General features: G+C 36.7%; 1 protein-coding gene across 2 annotated transcripts in view; it reads right to left on the bottom strand.

Annotated features, from left to right (window-relative positions):
- LOC111374952 overlaps positions 1-21626 on the bottom strand; it is a 38320-nt gene that overhangs the window by 1824 nt on the left and 14870 nt on the right. The window contains exons 8-25 of one of the 2 annotated variants that reach the window (XM_022997714.1): positions 15965-16065; positions 14452-14546; positions 12565-12585; positions 12370-12465; positions 12117-12237; positions 11813-11968; positions 11027-11217; positions 7388-7659; positions 6120-6221; positions 5561-5737; positions 5241-5429; positions 4571-4812; positions 4327-4473; positions 3599-3854; positions 3011-3139; positions 2779-2919; positions 384-434; positions 131-310 (exon numbers count right to left, since the gene is read on the bottom strand). In XM_022997714.1, coding sequence (XP_022853482.1) covers positions 131-310; positions 384-434; positions 2779-2919; positions 3011-3139; positions 3599-3854; positions 4327-4473; positions 4571-4812; positions 5241-5429; positions 5561-5737; positions 6120-6221; positions 7388-7659; positions 11027-11217; positions 11813-11968; positions 12117-12237; positions 12370-12465; positions 12565-12585; positions 14452-14546; positions 15965-16065 — 2667 coding nt within the window. The remainder of the gene's footprint in view (positions 1-130; positions 311-383; positions 435-2778; positions 2920-3010; positions 3140-3598; positions 3855-4326; positions 4474-4570; positions 4813-5240; positions 5430-5560; positions 5738-6119; positions 6222-7387; positions 7660-11026; positions 11218-11812; positions 11969-12116; positions 12238-12369; positions 12466-12564; positions 12586-14451; positions 14547-15964; positions 16066-21626) is intronic. The other variant, XM_022997715.1, reaches the window with a different exon arrangement.

The following is a 21626-nucleotide window of genomic DNA, read 5'->3' as shown; positions in this document are numbered from 1 at the left end:
TAGCTGCAAGCAACAAAGAGTCAATAAAATTCATATACAGAGAGGAGGGAAAACAGACTTCCAGATTTGGTTCCTTAATAAACCATCACATTAGAATATGATGATAACTAGTAGTTGATCTTGAATGTACCTCATCATCACCACCAGCAGTAAAGTCATATAGTGCACTCCCGGATTTGGAATTTCCCGAAGACGTTCGTTCCTCATCGTGTGAACTAAAACTATGTGAATCCGAGCCAGCTAACGGATTTTCAAATGACTCATATCTTTGATGAACAGGGGAAGAGTATGGAGGAGGTTCTTCTCTTATCTGCAAACAGTGAAAAGTAAGACTTGATTTCATTTCACCAGTAAACTTTGATAAAAACAGGTATAGTATCAACCGGGGATCCAGGACCCTCATATGCCCTATATCTGCTTCCACCTGATCTTTCCTGCATGAGCAACTCAAATGCATCAAAATCTTGTCTGAACCTATCCATCCAATATTTGGCACAAGGGCACAATTCCATCCATTGTTGCATAAAACGTAGCAAAAAATGCTACCGGCCCGAAGCCATTAGCATTTCAGAAATGAATCAGAATTTGAAAAAAAAATAAAGAAATAAAAAAATAAAAAAATAATAATAATAATAGTATATTAACAGGAACAAGTATAATGTGAGACGGGAGAGTAATAAAGTGACAGTTTAAAGATAAGACAGGTCAAGGGCAATAATTGTGACCTAGCTTATCTGTATTGTATTAACGATTTAGGTAAAACAATTGAAATTGAACATGGTCCGAATTTTCAAAACCATGTGTCTTCATCTCACCTTATACTGTTAATTCAAGTAGGGATATAAGTTAACAGTGAATTCATGTCTCGTTATCTTGCTACCAAGAAAATATTAGAAGAAAAATTAAACTTGTTTGCACCTTTAAAAGGTTTCTTTTTCTCTCATTTTTAGAGCAGGTGACAGTGTGGCAGACCACTTGGCTAATTGAGGCCATTCTGCACAACCGTCCAGAACTTTATCTCCTATGAACTCCATGGAAAAAGTATGATTGATGGAGATCGATAAAGATATAATTTCAAGAGTTGGCACCATAATCCTGTAGGGTTATATTATTTTGTTGTTTGGTTTCCTACTTAAATTGAACTTATTTAAAACCTTACGTGTGGGTTTATGCATTGCATTAGGCAGACAATTGAGGATTCAATAAACAATATTTTCTCTCTCCAATTCTCCTCTCCCTTTCTTCTTTCTCCCCTTTCTCCTCTATTCTCTCTAATTCTATAGTTCTAGTGATCGTTGATTGTCGGTTTAGTACATACTGCATTAGTTGGATCTCTTTAATACTGATAGTTCATCTATATGATATGATTGTGTTTAATTTTGTCACTGGACTTGGTAAGCGAGGGGATCCATCCATTTTCTGTGGAGATAGGTTTCACTTGAACCAGTAAGAGTTGTTGCCTTTAGAAATTCAGCCTAGCCCCCCTCTAAAGATGTTCTTTTTGGTTTTCTTTTAAAAACAATTACTCACTCTAGCAGTGGATTAAAAAAAATAACACATTCCCAGAGCTAGAAAACTAAATCCCTCGTGTCTATACGGTCATTTAAGCAAATATATTGTCCAAAAATCGCGTTCAAGTACCGCCAGCACCCATATATTCAAAATTGTGCACGTGGAAGGCTTTGATGGGAAAAAATGAGATGGGAAAAAATGAACCTAGTCTACACTGGAGGAGGCATGTTGAAGATAAAAATTAAAATGATATATATTGGAATCTCTAACAGCACAAACTTTTAGATCAAATTGTTCAACATATAACCTATCAGGTTCAGTATAACACAACATTAACTTGTAGTTATTGCAGAGAAACAGGAAAGAAAATGGTGGTACTTGTAGTTCTATTTATCGTTTGGACATAAAATCAGATTATGAACATATCATTAAAAAAGAAGATCCTTGCCTTCCTGAATCCCCTTGTCTATAGACATCCATGGATGCTTTTGTAAAGGAAGTTATTAGAAAGAAAGGAAACAAAAAGCAAAATAAAGGAGGTGAAATTCTAAGTTTTCATTTGTCATCATTCTGATTTTTAATCTAGTTATGATATTACTTTTAAGACCAAAAAACTAGACAGATAATATAACGGGTAAAAGGAAAATGGCAAATGAAGTTCAAGAAGAAAAGAAAAAAAGGAAAAATATAGAAATGGAGCAACTAATTGAAAATCATAGAATTGAAGACATCCATGACAAGAAGTGGATTCTCAGAAGTAGATGAAGCAGGTGGTGCAGATTTAAATTTTCACACTGATTCAAGGCTCGGAAAGTTGAAAGAATAAAAGTTATTATTGGAACTGTTTTCCGTTTAGATGTTATGCAGTTTTATGCGACGTTCTACTTCTCTAGTGGCTGAATTTTAGACGACCTCGAAGGTCATCAAGAAGAAATAGCAGGTGTTAATATGATTTAAATTTTTCTCACGATTTCTATTGGTTTCTTTTGCAACTACAGGAAAGTGTGGCTTCATTTTGGCAAAAACAACCTATCCTACACGTCTAGTCTCTCAGGGGTTAATTGGAGAAACATCTCCATTTTTCATTCACGAGTTCATACAAACAAAGTTCAAGTTTGGAAGAATTTTAATACTATTTCACACGTACACATGATATACATATCATGAAAATGAATTTAAGATAATTCATATCTTGATTCCAGAACTGCAATTATAACCATTGCCATACAGAAGCAAAAATATTTTTCAATGCATTAATTTGCATACCGTGGACTGCGAAGTTCCGTAAGTAGATGGCTTGGAACTGAACAATGACGGATAGCTCATTCCTCCAAAGTGAGATGAAATGGATGTCTCCACAGATCCTAATGAATCAGGGGAAGAAGACCCAGATGACCTCCCGTCTTCCTGTATAAACAACGAAAGTTCCCAAATATTGAGTTCCCACAAACAAATTTAAGATTAAAGCAAGACCATTCAACAGATTAGGATTCCCAACCTCCATTTCTGTCGTCTCTAAGAGAGTCTTTGCCCACATATCATCATAACTCATAGAAGGTCTGGAAATAATGTTCTCTTCCTCAACATCTGGAGCATCAGTACCGGCACCAGCTAAAAATTCGTTGACCTAATGTGAGACAGAGATCAAAAGGATTTGTCAGACACAAGTCACACAACTAAAGAAACGAAGTTTCAAATCTCTTACAATATAATGAAGTCCAGTGTTTTGACACTTATATCCAAAGATAAAAAGAGAATTTATGAACTTAATTTAATAGGTTTAAAGATCCCAACTTCACTGGGTTACTTCAAGACAAACCAGCTGGTGTGTAACTCTTTGACAGTGACTGTGTATATGACTTCATTTCCAGTTCCCTAATAGAATTTCAAACTAAACATACTTCAGCATAAAAAGTTCTAGTAAAAACCTAAAATGACAGGTTACCAGGGTCTATGTTCAAAGTTTGAAAGTAGAGAGTTACTTTTTCCAAATACACAAATTAATATGGTGAAAAATAAAATACAGGAATATCCCATCCCAACATGGGTGATGAAGAACTTCCACCAGAATGGGTAAGATTCTCACCCTGTTCATAGCAGGTGCATTGTTTCCCAACAAGCCATCATCACCAAGGTTTGCTGCCCAAGCATTAACAAGGTCATCATCAAGGCCATCTGATTCAGATGGCTTCATTTGAGTAGTTTCAGGAATAAGGTCCGCCATCCTCATTTTGGTAGTTTCATAAATAAGATCAGATATCCCTGTGGCAACAGCAGGATCGCCAAGACCAGCTGATGTGCTTATGTTATGGCGGGTACGGTAGATGTCAATAAGTTTTGCGCTGTTTGCAAAGTAAAATAAACCAAAAAAGAGAAAATAGTGAGGCTGAATTGTTGTCCAATATGAATTTTTCTTTCAATCAATGTAAATTAAAAAATTGTGGAACTGGGAAGGGGGATTCTATTTTGTACTAGGAACAACGAAATGCTTAATTTCACAAGAAAGACTTAACTTGTTCTAATATCAAGTTCATTTTAAAGGAAGAACAGATCACGACTAAATCAAAGAAGACGTAGTCATGAATGGGTCGAGCACACTCAACAACGAACAAAAAGAAAGATTAGTCAATTGATTTAATTCCACACATCAAATTCATATAATTTTGGCTTGACATTTATGGATAATGTAAAAGGCAAATCTGAGAGGCAAAGTAAACTGATTCCATGAGGCTATACTTTTCTTTCAAGTGACATTTAAGAAGCTTAACTCCTAATTGACTAAAAGACGCAAGCCATGTGGAAAGAAGGATCTACCTTGTTGGCCCTAAAGGAAGATATTTTGCTCTTGGAACATAACAGAATAGTGAAACAAAATCTAACAGCCTCTCATGAGTTTCATATAGTTTCTTAAGTTCCTCATCTGTCCATTCTTTTTTGGCATTGTCATGATTGCGCATCTCCCTGCACATTCAAATTGAAAATGTTTAATAATCATATTACAGTCTTAATTTTATAAGGTGTTACATCTGAAAGATGTAAGATAAATTTCATTGCTCACTTTATGAGTTCATCTTGAGCACTATACATTTCATCTAGGACCTTCAACATAGGACTGATTAAGGATCCGAGGCCTGTACCACTTGCTCCCTGATCTTCTCCATTACTGACATGCATATCAGAAAACTGAGATTGGACACCACCTTGTGCTAAAGCATGCAAAAATTCATAGATCTGTAGCCTATAAGGCTCTCCAGATCTAACTGCAATCGTAGTAAGAGCTTGAGCAGCAATGATGCGAACCTGGAGGAATTGAGTCAAAAGATTTCAAGTCATCAAAAGTACATAAATATCCATAATACTAAGAAATGACTTCCATCTGAGCACTATAAATCACATAGTAATTTTATTGCAATCATAATTTAAATGTATTCCATGCATCCATAAGCAGAAAATCAAGAAAACCAGAAAGCATAAGTTGAATACTATCAGAATAAGCTATTGGAACACTCCTCTCCCCTCAATTTGATTGCTGAGTTGATTGAAATATATTTTCGAATCCATTTATCTCCTGATAAAAGGTATGATTTTATTGTGGGCAATAAACACCTCCAAGAATCCATAACAAAGAGTCAACAAGAACAGATCATGCAAAAAAAGGTTCACTTTTTAAAATTTTTTACGTTGTGTTATGGGCCTAATTCGAATAATAGCAAGGTCAAACTATGTACCTCCCAGCTGCCACTGAAAGCACACCTCTGGAGCCGAGTCAGAGCACCAGCAAGTGTAGGATTCCGAGAGCTGGCAGCAGCTACCATTTTATCGGCATCTAACATCATCAATGCTGTACCAGGTGGGGTTGCCGACTCCCAGGCATACTCAGAAGCAGCATAATTTGCATTTTCTCCAAGGAACCAAACCTACAATTAGGGGAAAAAAATATGCTGCGAAAAGTGTGGGGAAAATACAACCATGGGGTTGATGAAATCTAAAGATCCCCAATTATTAAGCTTTAACATATAGAATCCTATTAATTGAGTAAAACACTTACTGCTGCTTGAACTAATCTCTGTAATGCGAGAGCTGACTTTGGATCAGATGCAGACACCCTATCAATTGAGGTAAGCGCAGAGGTGGAACCAGGTTGGGGAGGTGGTAAATCAAGAACAATGGTGACAGCTTCCAGAGCTGTGTGTTTTCCGTCAGGACCAGCTCCAACCAGACAAGTCTAGCAACCACGTAGCAGTTAGACCAAATTAAATGACACCCATGACGAACCAGCTACAACATAAATACTACTGCAGTCGAAGAGAGAATTAGAGAGCCAAGTCTTAAAAATTCAAAAAAATACATACTAAGCTGCAAGCAAGAAAGTTTGTGATCCTTAGACAAACAAGTCAAACAAAAACAAGCATGAGAGAAAATAATAAGTGACTGATATTTAATTTAACCGTTTTGGAATTATATACCATTATCAACATACTATGAAGCAACAGTGTCAAACTTCTCGACTTTCACAGCATTCCACCTCAGCATAAATGTAGTTGAAAGATTACTATAAAAATTATATCATTTAAGCAATGAAATCTAACAGGATTGTCAGAACTTACTTTCCACAGAAGCTGAAGTACGTCAGCATCGATCTTCCCAGGAACTTTAGTCGCAAAAATTCTAGCAATTTCGAGAAGGGTGACTGCCATATCTGGAGTAGCCTAATAAACATAAAACACAACATGTAAGTACTAAGTACATGGCAAGTGCCTACTCCTGAAAGGTAAAAGCTATGGAAAACTACAGCATGTTCAAAGACCAGCAACACGCACCCAGACATGCATATGGACACACACATACACACACAAACAGGGGGGGGGGGATATAGAGAGAGAGAGACCTAAACTCCCGACAATAAGACGAGTTAAGGATCAAAGAAAGCAATGATTATGCTATTGAGAGAGAGAATTAAGGTAAAAAGAAATATTCATGTTTTATAATAGGCATTCCCAAGTTACCATCAAAATATAGGAAAAGAAACGTCTGAACAGCACAAAAAATCAACCAATATAGAAAACATTCTGAATTGTAATTGTTTAAAATTTCTTTTCTACATCAGACAATTAGAAGGGAACAGTCATTCAGATGAAGACTATAATGCACTGATAAAGACTATAATGCGCTACCCTATGGTCTCAGACATTCTTTGTCCGTGTACAGAACTGGGGACAAGTCGACAAGTTCATTCAAGCAGAAAGGACAAAAAAGACAAGAAAAATAAGAAACTTTTCCTCAAAATCGAAATTTGAGGCAAAATTATACATTTTTAATAGACAAGAATAGTGAGACCAAAAAAAATCAATCTCATGCATAGGGAAAAGCAAAGCTCTGGAGTACATTTAACGATCATCCAATCAATTCTAAAAATCCAAAACCTTTTCAAGTGCTCATATTGATGTTTGTTTCAGATCTTCTCCAACTAAGCTTATCACCTCTCAACAACACTCCAGTATCATTAGCTAGAGATCAATCCAGGCCTTGCATTCTTAATTGTAGTAAAAAATAGTGGAAGTTAAAAATCCCTCAGCATTAAGTTCTTTAAAGCTCCTAAAACGTACATGTATACTAGCCATTTGAGTGAAAGCTGTTTATTGACGTAACCATTTGCAAAAAAACCAAAAATTGGAATGAGAAACCAAATCACAGCAACGAGAAGAGAGGGTTTCAAGAATGGAGGACTGATACATGAGGCTCTATATCCATTTTATTACGAATTGTGCAGAACAGTAAGAATGCATGTGACATATAAGGGTTAAGCTTACAGCAGCAAAAGGATAACAACAATATCAAAATAGATGATTACTTTTCTAACTCACTCCCCCAGTACCTTAAACCGAGCATGCAATGTAAGCAATACATCATTCAATAAAGTTGCTGGCCAAGCTGGATCCGATAACTCAGATGCGATGATCGATTCCAGCTCATCAAAAGATTCATGTGGACTTTGCATCCATATCAATGCTTTTATCACCATTGCACGCACATAAACACATTCACACGCAACAGTTGTTCGCACCACCTCCATTAAGGAAGCCAACAAACTTGCAATTGTGTCCTTGCTACCCATTCCATTAGATATTGAGGGAACTCTACGAATACCTAACAGAGAGACAAAAAAGAAGAAATGTAGAATCTGTGCAGGAGAAGGCAGAAAATATTCCACCATAAGTGACCAGAGATCAATTCATAGAGTCAACAGGCTATTTCATGCATCCAATGCATATTTAGAGTGAAAACCCAGCCAGTATAATATCAACTTATGCAGTCCTCAAATGAGATGTAAGTCTCAACACACAAAACAAATAAAATAATTCAAAGAAAATGAAAAAATATATATAATATTATATTTCAATAAAATTAGATGTCTAATGTGTAACTAGAAACACGAGTATAAAGAAGCAAGCATATAATAAATTAAACTGAACATCTATATAAGAATTTTGCTTCCTTCGACTTTTTCAGAAAGAAATTACACTAACAGAAAACAACAATGACAAATATATATGTCAAAGAAAACAGTGATGTTCTGGCTCTTATTTCTCTTAACTGTGTGTCTACCACCGAAAAAATACGAGTTCACTTGGCGCTTGTCTGTTGTAAGAGGCTAGGTCAACGGGCCAATTCTGGACTCACTTGTTCTCTAATTTTACTATTCATTTCTTCCTAGCTTTAGGTTTAAGAAATGCTCAAGACAAATTCGAAAGGCCCTTAAAATAATCAAGGCTATGAAATAAAAAAAAAGTCAAAAGGCTGAGGTTGGTATGAAAAAGAAGATACAGCGCAAAGAGTGTGAAGCACACACTGACCATCATGAGGCTTAAACCTCAAGGCTTATGCTGTAAGGCTCATAAAGAAGACGAGGCAACCCTCAAGATGCATTCCCCCTGAGGAAGTTCTAAACAATGGCAGAAGCTTCTGGCCATAAAATGTAATCAGTTACTCATCAGAACCCATCACACGAGTTTAATATCATCCCAATATTGGGAACCCAAACATTTTTTAATAAATTTATGATACTATTTCCCAACTTCCAATGAAGAGGATCTTTACCACAAAAAAGCCACGCTCATATCCAACTTCTTGCATGAAAGTAGGATCCCCAAACAGTAAGATGAACAATTTTTGGATACTTTTCAACTCTAAAAGGATAGAAATGCTGTTACTAACCCACAAGAAAGCATTATGTCACTATGGACAAAAAAAAAAATTTGTTGAGCATCAATCATGCTCTTCTAGATGAAAATAGATAGGATCAGGATAGTGGATCAGTCACTGATCAAAACCTAAGAATTAAACCAAGTAGCCTATATACAATTCCTTACAGCCAAAATCCCACTGGCCAACAACCAGTGACTCCAAAATTCTTGCTGAAACCATATTGCAAATTCTGACAATATACCCACCGATAAAGAAGCCATAGCTGAGAGATCCAGAACTCCATTAATGTGTAATCCAGATGGAAAAAGTTCTTCATCACTTCGCTTGCTCCAATTATCATCCTTGACACAGGTAATGAAAATAATGATCCAATTCCTGATTCTAGTTCTGAAATTGATTCCCCTATTAACTTCAATTTACCAATCGCCCTTAGAAAAGGGATTAGAGCTTGTACTCGACACACTTTGCCAAATTTTGTGTCCATGGAGAATCTTTCAACTTATTTCCAAGCATTTCTCTCAGAAGTTCTTACTCAGAAAATTTCCAACTGTCCAAGAAGTCTTAACCTCAAAATCGTGGAGAGGATCCATGAACGAGATAAAAGCACTACAAAAATAAGACCTGGGAGATAGTCTATTTACCAGAGGGAGAAATACATATGCCCTGTGAAAAAATTTCATAGTGAAGTACAATCTGACAAATCACTCGACTAATACAAGGAAAATTTTGTAGTAAACGGATACACTCAAACTTATTGTACAGACAACCACGAGACATTTGCACCTAGAGCTAAAGACATATCTGGCAAAAGAACTAGAGATCAAGTACCTCGAAAAATGAAAATCTTTTCTGGAAATTGAAATGGCCACATCTCAACTCTCTCTCAAGAAAAGTACACTCGAGATCTCCTTTGAGAGAACAAGTATGGTCAGCACCAAACTGGTTGGTATTCCGATAAAGTCTAATCAACAATTAAGAGAAAGAAAAAAGGAAAAGAAAAAGGAAGAGTATTGATCAAGAGATGTATCAAAGAATGGTCGGAAGTCTAATCACACACATAAGACAGGAAATAGCCTGTGCAGTGAGTGTGGCGATAGTTTGTACATGCTCTTTCTAGATATCTTTAAAGCACTCCACAGAATGGCCTCTTCATTCAGAAAATTAGAGAGCTTAAAATAGTAAGTCGATAGCTGAGTGGACTGGCTCAATGACAGAGAAAATCAACTACTGGCTATTGTACCTTCTTAGGAGGAAATTAATTGCTTGGAGAAGTAAGAAACAACTGGTGGTTGCTCATTCTACCGTGGAGGCAGAATTCAAGGCAATGGCTCAAAGAATATGTGAACTACTATGGTTAAAATTAATACTCTAATAATTGAAAGTGGGAATAAGGAGTTCAGTGATGCTTTATTGCAATTATAAACCAACCATTAAATGTAGTGCACCATCCAACCCAGCATAACACAACTAAATACATGGGGTTTAGTAGACATTTTATTAGTCAATAATTGCTCTAGGCAAGTTTGCACTCCATATGTACCATCTTTTAGTCAACTGGCAGTTGTACTCACAAAAGGATTACCATACAAGCGTCCATTGAATTGCTAGGAAGCTTGGAATGCAAAATATCTTCGCACAGCTTGAATGGAAGTGTTAGAATAATTCTTTGATTACTTTCGAAAAATAGATTACAGAATATTAGGTCTGATATTATTTTGATTATTCGCTTATTTTTTTCCTCAAATTTGGGGACAATGGGATTGTTTCCTAGTTCAGAATGCTACAAATCAACTCCTGCGTTATATATATCTTGTAACTTACATACCATGAATAAAAATTTAGATCGCAACGTTTCAATAATATTCAGAACGATATTTAACACACAAGGCAAACTAAAAATCTTTAGTTATCTAAAAGTTCTATACCATTTCAAGGTTTGGAAGTGCAAACCCAGCATTCAGAGCCCTCCTTACAGTTAAAATCTATCATTATCCTTTAAATCTATCTTAATCCTTCTGATAATGGTTTCACAAGAAAATGTTCCCAACCATGCTCGGTTCAGAAAACAAGAATACCAATTAACAAATCTCTACACCTACATCATGCTCCCTTTCCAATGGAAAAATCTCGTGAACAGGCTGTTTAGTGTAGAGACAGAACCACATTTGAAACATATACAAGCAATCACAGAATAACCTCATGATCTTACACATAATGAAAAGATTCGATCTTATGATCAAGGATTTCTGTTGTTTAAATAGTCAAAACACTTTGAACTGTTACTGGAATATTTTTAGGCATTCATTACCTTCAGATTGTGCAGTCGGGTTTATATCTGGATCATATGAATCTTCAGAGTATGTATTTACATAAGCACCCTCATCAATATCCTGTAAACCCAAAGAAAAAGCAGCAGCACGGCTTTTACCCATCTCCTGTACAACCCTTGCCGCTGCATGCAGTACAGGCCGCGAGAAACTACGAAAAGAACTTTCCAACCTGAAAGCAAGGCAGAAAAAAAAGAACAAGTAGTGCACAAGGTATTCCTAAATGGACCATACCGTTCCACCAAAATAGAAAAATCAAAGTTTCTGAGGTAATATGGTGTGTGTGTGTGTGTGAGTAAGCTATGATCTTCTTAAGAGCAATCTATACTGAGTAATCAAGAAGTAAATACTTCAGATATCGTGCTTGGAATACAAATGAATGGACTGGATTTTCATTGTCAAGAAGTAAATATCGCCTTTCTCCTTTGGAGACTTCAGAAGAACATTTATTCTTTGATTCACACTCGGTTCGTTTGTTTCTTGCTTACAGACTAGCATACCCGGAATAAGGAGGATCTATCCCATAAGTTGACCTCCTTGGTATGTGAAGTGAAAATAGTTACATTTGATAAATGTCGCTAGTAACCTTTGAAAGAGGGATTGCCTTAAAAAAGCCCCTTTTCCTACTAAAGAAACTTCTAAGTCTGCCAGTGAAACTACTCACTTCACAGAAATCAATAAGGCAGAAGTGCGAAGCTAAACTGTAAGTGTGTTCTGTATGCAATTATATATGTACACATATTCAAGATTGAAAGAAGGCTCCACACCTCCGCATGACAAGTTTGATTAGCGGTTGTGGGCGCCTTGTCTTTGAAGATTTGTCTTTTTTTGACTCAGGATTTGAGTCCTTCACAGAAGGAGCCTCTGGAAGCTTAAGAATTTCTCTAGTTAGACGATACCATCCAGCAGCTCTTTCCTCGGTCCTATATTGAGTGGAAGAGTAGAAAAGTAAGAGTTAGGAAATAGAAAAAACACGCATTTAATCTTCTGTACTGTAAATAAATTTACTAGCAGTGGATAACAAACAATCGGGAGAAAAAGTCAGAAGCACCATTTGTGTTTGTTGCATACCTCTCTGAATTATCAAATTTACCCAATACACAAAAAATAGCCTCAAAACAAACTCTTTCACTGGGATCCAAGAGTAGCTGATAGAGAACAGAATTGAACTGAGATTTGATGTCTGGCCGATCTGCATTCAAATCCATTTGAAAATGTCAGAATTTCATCCTTGAGAATGTGCATATTTTTATCCAAAATATGAGACAGAGTTCATTAACTCGTTTGAAGGCACAAAATTGGAAATTATCCAAAATATGCTTACCATCTAATGCTCGAGCTCTAGCTACTGTATGGCACAGCCTGGCTAGTGCAACCCTAGCAAGAACATCATGCAAGTGGAGAACATCCTGCAGAGCCCCTAATTCATAAAAAAAATTAATGAGCAGAATCTGGAATTAGATTTCAAGCCAGTTTTTATCATAAATAAGGATAGGAAACCAAAGGACATCGACCATACCATCAGATTGCACATGCCTTCCTGCAAAAGAAGAGTTTAAATTGGTGAAAAAATAAACACAAAATCAACAAGTTTAACCTGATACTGTACAAATAGGTGACTCAATATATTATCATGAAAGAGGTATATATAAATGTAGGGTTGATGACAGACACGATAAATGTACTTTTTGCAAGAAATGACAAATATACTCCAATATTTTATTTTTGTTAGAGGGAATGAGATACAAAAACATGAAATCCATAACAAGAATTACTTCTATGAGAAAATGTTTAAACCACAATTCATATGCATCTGACTACAAATTATGGCCCATGTCATCAACCATAGGTTTAGCTGTCACACTCTTGGACTAGTTCAATAATTTTCCAGACGCTATCAACTACCCTTTCCCCCAGAACAAAATAGGGAAGAAGAAAAAATAAGCAGAGATGGAAAGAAAGAAAAGGGGGTGTGTGAAAAACAGGTTCCATTAACGCAGGGCAACAAAACACATAAACTCCAATATAACATTAGACATTCTATGGAGTGACCCAAAATACTGAAGATGAAAGCAGAATTAACATAGCACTTTGCACAAAGTTTCCCAACCTTTTGCAACAGTTTCCTACAGATCTGGCGAAAAGTGGTGGTTCAAAGAAATATTTAAGTAGAAGTCATAGTACTAGTGAAATCATTTGGAATACCTTCATTAATGTCAATCTCAAACTTATATCTAAGTGGAATAGATTCATCCAAGTTGATCTATCGCAAAAGTCCAAGCACCTAAAAGGCATATACAATTATGGCCTATCAAGCTAAAACAAAGGTCATGGTTTCAGAACCTGACTTGGATACAAGAAATTCAGTATTAAGAAGCCCAATATTCTCTACAAGGCAAATTGACATTTTTCTTTAAATATAAATATTTTCAAAACCAAACTGATCCTCTTAAAGATTATCTTGGTTACTTTGCTAGCTTTTGGCAGACATGCAGAAATTTAGTATGTCAAACGACCAATAAAAATAAAATATAGATATACTCTGGCTTGCAGATTTTGAGGGGTGGTCCACATGCCCCTCGTTAATTACGTTCTCAACGATTAATGTATAACGGGAGGATAACCGTTTCCCAAAAAAATGCAAAAGTGAAGCGATTAAGTGACACTGTTATCTAAAGCACAGACTCCCTCAGCAAGCAGAATCTGAAAGAGGAAATCAAATGTTCCTTAAGATAATATTAAGTACACCGGAGGTAACGCCTTTTAGTTTGCCTTAATAATCAATTTCAAGCTTATAAATGACGCAACGTAGTTCATTGAAAATTGTATATGCTTTAAGTTGAGAATATTGTTGAAAAAATGAAACCATCACATGAATTTTGTTTAAGCACACCCTTTATTGAGATTGAGTACTTTAAAATATAAACTTAGACCAGCAAGTTAGGAAAATTAAAAAAAAAAAAAAAGGAATCTTAATAATCTTCAAAGACGACAAATTGTTATATTCTCAAAGCATCCAGTACTTTCGAAGGAGCTTGAACTGCTAAATTTAGGACATTGTGGTCCACGTTTACAATAACTATGCCATTCCCTGATTCAATAGATGATGGCATTCCTCAGGAATAATAAATCAAGAATATGTATCATTAGGAAATATTCTAACAATATACCTCTTCACAATATACCTCTTCATCTAATTAGAACAGACAACTTGGTTAGAATAGAATCATTCCTAATTTCATGCTCTTAGGCATATATAAACCCAGACCACATAATCAAATCCAGAAAGGGGCATATGAACAAACACCATTTTTAGGTAAGAATTAAATCATACACCGATGTATACCACAACTAGATAACCCATGGTAATACGAGATACAGTGGAAATTAGTCACAATCAAATTACCTAATGCCATTGCAACTGCATAGGGATCCTTCATTGCTAATTCTGAAAGAATTTCCAAAGAATGTCTCACAGCCACTGGATCAGAAAACAAAACACTGCAACAACATATGAAATGACGTGAAAATTGTTGGCCAGAGATGTAAAATGAAGATATAGCAATAGAATATGTGTACAAAAGATGACTTTGTTCATGCGGGATGAGATTTTCAAAGTAGCAAGACTTAAAGGCACTTGTAGATGGATACGTGCAATAAATGCTTCTCAATATCATGTCTTCAATTTGAGACCTCAAAATCAACAAGAAGTAGATTCAGTAGGAGTGGGACAAACTATCACAATCAGCATTGAGACTCTCAGATAATATTTCAATAATTAAAAGACTACCAAACACCATGCAGGCTCTCAGATAACTGAATTGTTAGCTCTCAAGTTTAAATAAAGGTCCTAAATTAGTTTTTAATTTCTAATTTAGTTTAATGTTTATGATCAATGAAGTATAATTGGGGTTCCAAAAATGTTGATGAACTCTTACATGGCCAATGATTTATCTAATTTCCAATACTCCATCCTCACATTTTGAGTTGCTTTTCATATAACCAATTTGTTTTCTGAATAGTTCTTTAACTAAGATGAATGTATGGCATTTCCTGAATATTCAATTAATCTGATCTCAGCAAAAGTATGGATACAAAAAGTTGAAGTAAATGACAAAAGGAGGACATCATAAGAAAAGAAGTTAAAAGATTTCAAGCTGTTAAGCATCCCACAAAAAAGGTACAAAAAATGGGATGGAGGGAGTATGCTTTTAGTCGTCTTACGAGATTGTGATCAATTTTGGTCTTTTAGTCGTCTTACGAGATTGTGATCAATTTTGGTTAACTTACTGCCTCGATTATACTCAGCTTGGATCAAAGCTAAACTGGCATGCAAACAATTGGAGCTGAAGACCGTGCTTGGTAGCACACCGCAGCAGACCTTTTATTCTTCTGAAGGGAAGGGTATGGGCTGGGGTTTGTAGGTATCATGTATTGTGAAGAGCAATAAATTTATCAAATTCTTCGCTGGAAAGATTGCAAATACGATTTCGGGATTTCTTACGCTTTTATTTTGCCATATTAAACAGAAAGCTATGCAAGTGGCTGGTCTATTCTATTTCATTCATCTTTTTCTTCTTTCTAAACCCAGAAACTAAAAATTCAGCAATTTGGATCCAACATGCTTATGAAAATGATTAGCAATCAAGGGTAATGATTTTAGCTGAAGCAGTCACAGGTATACTAGCAGCTAACATAGAAAAGAGCAGTAATAACTAAACAAAATCCCTAGAATGAATTGAGATTTTGATAGCACAATCTTGAAGATATAAAAGAAATTTATTGATCTGCAACATGATTTAGACGATAAAATGCCAGCAGCAGATATAACCAACATAAACACGGTAATGAATCATAAATCACCATCATGTTGCATAGCATCACTCTAGATAATCAAAAACCAACAGATAAAATCTAACCCTTGTGTAGCACGATGGAGAAATGCTGAATTTCCTGGATCCAAAGGGAGTCTTCTTAAAGCACTTATGGCAGCATATTGCAAATTCCCCCGAATGATAGACTGATGGATAATCATTCATTAAAAGGTAGAAGGGAGGAAACAATGAGTCAAATCATTCGTAACAGTGATGAGAATTAAAACGTTGCAGGGAAACATAAACACCTTGACTTAAAAATAAATACAGTTGAAGAGTACAAAAATTTGTCCATAGAGACAGAAAATTCTGTAATTAAAGCATATAGAGAACAGAGATAGATATTTCTAATACAGCAATGGGGATTACATAATACTGATTTTTGCACTCGCAGAAATATTTGCCAAAAGATTTTCTACCTTCGGTTCAAATTAATTTTAAATTGATGAAATAGTTGAAAGGAAGAAAAAATTGCATTTATGGTGTTTATGGTAATCATGTCACTGTTTGGTGGAGATTGAAATATAGATTTTTATCAAAGTCAAAGTCAACAACTAATTTTAACCACATATTTCAAGGGACCCACAACTTTTCAATCACATTTCATCAACTTTTATCAAAATCTACCAAAATTATGATTTAACACCCAACAGGCCCACGTGTCAATTGAGTAGGGTCTGATCAACTCTCCATCAAAGATTAATTCTTCTTGGAGAGAAATAAGTAAATCAATAATTATCACGATGAACTTAATAAAGCTAGTTGATGATGGCTGTGAGCTGCAAAGGGTAATTTACAGAAGGCAAAGAAATAGAGGAAAATCCTTCCATTTAGGTGAACTCGAAGTAACATAACAGGTAATTAAACCTAGTGATCGCACAGAATATAATTCATCTCATTCCCAGCCTGAAATTTGAGGCTATGTCATCTGTTTCACGCAACAGATTTGCTTCAAAAGGCTAGTTAATGGGAGCATTGATACTCTTTTAGTTGAAGGACAAGAAGTTTCACCCAACTTGAAGAAACTCTAAAATCTGCACTTTGTGGGTGGGGAGGAGATAGACAGAAAAGCCTTAAATGTACAGTTATGTGTAGAGAAACTTAAGGAATATTAAGGGATCTTATGTTGACGGAGCATTTCTTAGTTGGGAAATCTCTAGGGTATTAGAAAATGATAATCTCGGATAGAATTCAAAAAATGACGGGCAGGCTGTTTTGAATCATATTATAAGGCTATTGGAGAGGGCATGATTTATAGGTTTCCTCGTATAAATTAGTTTCCTTTTGTACAGCTAAGGTTTCCTTGTAATTTATTTGGAAATCTCTATATATATGAAACAAGACAGGAGGAAGAATTATCCAGCAAACTTTATATGGTATCAGAGCCCTAACCTTCTTCCTAGAGCGTGTGGTTACGGTGTGGGCTAAGTTTGTTGGGCATCAACACTCGTTCTTAGTTTCATCGACGACGGTGTCATCTATGCTTGCTTCTTGTATTTTGGCGATCGATTGGTTGTCACCTGTGGTCGCCGATCGTCATTTCTAGTGTCGCCGGAGTGGGTCTTCTTCTCCTGTCGCCATGCGATCTCTGTGAGTTGGTCTAAGTGGTGTGTCACAGTTTTTTTGGGCCACTATCCGTGTTTGAGCTCTTGTGCTGGGCCTGGGAGTTTTTCGTATTAGTGGGGGCCTACAGTTTTTGGGCCACTGTCTTTTTTTTAGCTTTTGTGCTGAGCCATTAGTTTACTTGGATATTTGTAGGGTTGTTGAGTTTGGTTGGATCTTGTTGGACTAATTTAACTTGATCGGACAAAAATTATTTGGTTGAGTTGCGATTTAATTATTTTGGCTGCACTATACACGGGTTCATAATGTCGACTGAAAAAGGTGACTCCGTTTGCATTCGATTCCCTAGAAAGAACTACTCTTCATGGGCATTTCATTTTCAATTATTAACTGAAGGAAAAGGCAATCTATGGGAACATATTGATGGAAGTATTCCATCGTCGAAACAGGAGAAGGACAAGGAAAAATATCTTACTTGGAAAACCAAAGATTCCCGAATTATGGCATAGATCATTAGTTCTGTTGATGCTCAGATTATTCTTAATCTCAGGCCTTACAAGTCAACTCGTTCTATGTGGGAGTACTTGAAGAAATTATACTCTCAAAGTAACAATGCTCGACGGTTGCAGTTGGAGTTTCAATTGGCAAATTTTTCTTGGGACTTCGCTCCATTAAAGAATATTATTCTAGTTTTACGAATCATTGGGCTGAGTACATAGACATTATCCATGCTTCAGTATCACCTGACAATTTGGAAACTGTCCAAGCTGTGCATGAAGTCACCAAAAGGGATCAATTTCTCATGAAATTGCAAGCAGAATTTGAATCCATCCAGTCTAGCTTTATGAATCGCGAATCCATCCCCAATGTTGGATGACTATTTAGATGCATTGTTGAGGAGAAACAGTTACTTATCACTCATACCTCTTTAGAACATCATCATAATCAAGTAGTATCGGTTTCTATTGCATATGTTGCTCAAGAGAAATTCAAATCTCAGGATATGTCTGGTATATAGTATTACAATTGTAAGGAGTTTGGTCACATGCTCTTCAGTATCCAAGAAAAATATGCAATTATTATAGGAAGCTTGGACATGTCATTAAGGAGTGTCCTACTCGTCCCCTGCACAAGTCCGGAGAAGGTTATGTTGCTTGTGCCACCTTCGCCTCCATTACTCCTCTGCCAACTGCTTCTAATCAAGGTCCAGCCTCTTCCAGTCCTTCCCAAAACTCCATCAATCTTGAAATTATTCAGTAAATGATTATTTCTACTTTGTGTGCCTTAGGCATCTTAGGTAATACATCAACTGCTCCTTCTTAGTTATTAGATTCAGGTGCTTCCAACCATATGATTCATAATCCTCTATTGCATGGTAATCTTAAAGTATACACTGGACCCCTCCATATACAAACTATTGATGGTAACACCCCATCTCAATCATGGAAGATGTATTATCAGATTTACCTAATGTCTTATTCTCTCCTAGTTTATCTACTAATCTTATTTCTATTGGTCAACTTGTTGATACCAATTGCATCGTGTCTTTTTCTTCTTCTGGTTGTCTTGTGCAGGATCAAGAGTCCGGAGGACAATCATGAGGAGGCCTAAGGAGGGACGTCTCTTTCCTATTTCACCGAAGCCTATTTCATTATTTCCTATTATTTGTAATTCTATTACTTTTGATATGTTTGATTGGCATAAGAAATTATAACATCCCAATTCTAACATGTAACATTACTTGTTAAACTTTGGTTTGCTAGGTAATAAAATTTTTGCTTCGGTTTCATCTATTTCTTTTGATTGTACTTCATGTAAACTTGATAAGAATAAAGTCTTACCGTTCCCTTCTTATGGTTCTCGTGCTTCATATATTTTTTATATTGTTCATAGTAATGCTTGGAGTCTTGCACCTGTTGCATCTCATACTCATTATACTTTGTTACTTTTATTGACGACAATAGTCGTTTCACATAGGTTTATTTTCTCCGTGTAAAGAGTGAGGTTTTCTCAGTCTTTCCAGCTTTCCTTACACTCATTGATAATTAATTTTCCTTCGCAATCAAGATCTTACAATCTGATTCGGGAGGCGAATATATGTCTACTGAGTTTTAATCTTTCTTAAAAGTAATATTCCAACTAAAGCCCCCATTATGAATGTCTAATACATCACCCACCATAGCAGCAGGCTCTAACGCAATGCGGTATAATGAAGGAAATCTCTCCTTTAACGGTTGATCGCCACACCAACTATCATGCCAAAATCTAATATCAGTGCCATTTCCCACCACAAAATTCAGTTTGTCGCTAAAATCACTCCATCCCCGTCGGATATACCTCCACAAGCTCACCCCATAGGAGCCATGACCCTCAACCGTACACCAACCCCCCTCCATCACACCATACTTTGCCCCAATGATTTCTCTCCAAAAGCTCTCCCTCTCCACTCCAAATCGCCACAACCACTTGCCCAATAAAGCCTTATTAAACAAAACAAGGCTCCTCACTCCAAGCCCCCCCATCCTCATAGGCAAACAGACAGTACCCCAATTAACCAAATGCATTTTCCTCTCCTCCCCTAGCCCTGCCCACAAGAATTCTCTTTGAAGTCTCTCTAATCTATTTGCCACTACAACCGGAATAGAAAACAATGACAAAAAGTAAGTGGGGAGATTTGAGAGAGTGGATTTAATAAGAGTAAGTCGGCCTCCCTTAGAAAGATACATACGCTTCCACCCTGCAAACTTCCTCTCCATTCTTTCCATAATACCATTCCAAATATGTGTACTTTCAAACCGTGCCCCTAGCGGGAGCCCTAAATATGACATGGGCAATTGTGCAACCCTACATCCCAATATGCCAACCAACTCCTCCATGTTAGTGACCTCCCCTAATGGAATAACCTCAGATTTCCCCAAATTGATTTTTAATCCAGACACCGCTTCAAAATATAGGAGCAAACGACGCAGGTTCCTGAATTGTTCACCATCCGCATCGCATAAGATCAACGTGTCATCTGCAAATAGCAAATGAGACACCTGCAATTGGCCAATCATAAAGCCCCTTACCAAACCCTCTCCCACAGCTCTTTCAAACATCCTACTGAAAGCCTCCATCAAAATAACAAATAGCAATGGGGATAGTGGATCTCCTTGCCGCAAACCTCTACTACTCCGAAAATAACCCTTCGGCGATCCATTGACCATAACTGAGAACGAAACAGTAGAAATACAAAATTGAATCCATTTACACCATTTATCCCTAAAGCCGCACCTCCTAAGCATATACAAAAGGAACCCCCAGTTCACATGATCATATGCCTTCTGAATATCGAGCTTACATAGCATCCCGGGAATTCCCAAACGCAATCTTGAATCAATGCATTCATTCGCTATAAGCACAGAGTCCAAAATCTGGCGACCTTTTACGAAAGCATTCTGAAACTTGAACACTACTTTTCCGAGCACCTCCTTTAATCTATTCGCCAGGACTTTCGCAATAATCTTATACATCCCACAGACAAGGCTAATAGGGCGAAAGTCCTTAATGTCGGTCGCCCCCGATTTCTTAGAGATAAGCACAACAAATGTAGCATTAGAACTTTTTTGGAATCTGCCACGTTCAAAAAAATATGTAAACACATCCAAGATTTCCGATCGCACCACCTCCCAACAAGCCTTGTAAAATGAGAACGAAAAACCATCCGGTCCAGGGGCCTTATCCTTGTTCATGCTAAACACTACCTCCTTGATTTCATCCTCCTCAAAAAGTCGCTCTAACCAATCGGCATCATCCTCCGTGATTGTAGAAAAATCTAATCCTTCCAACTCTGGCCTCCACTCAAACTGCCCCCGATATAGATTCTGATAGAAGTTCACCAGTTGACTTCCAATTTCGAGTGGTTCTTCATAAGTTATCCCATCCACTTCCAACACTGTGATAGAATTTTTACGCCTATTATAATTTGCGATCCTATGAAAAAACTTAGTACATTTATCTCCTTCTTTCAACCAATTGACCCTAGATTTCTGACGCCAAGCCCTCCATCTCCACCAGCCTCTCCAATTCTTCCCTTAATGCTCTACGTTTCTCCTTCTCCTCCCTAGCCAACCTTCGACTCTCCTCCCACCTATCCAACTCATCC

This window comes from Olea europaea, unplaced genomic scaffold (assembly GCF_002742605.1).
Source record: "Olea europaea var. sylvestris unplaced genomic scaffold, O_europaea_v1 scaffold1316, whole genome shotgun sequence".
Lineage (NCBI taxonomy): Eukaryota > Viridiplantae > Streptophyta > Magnoliopsida > Lamiales > Oleaceae > Olea > Olea europaea.
Note: the sequence above shows the minus strand (reverse complement) of the source record. Positions and strands in the feature narration are given on the sequence as shown.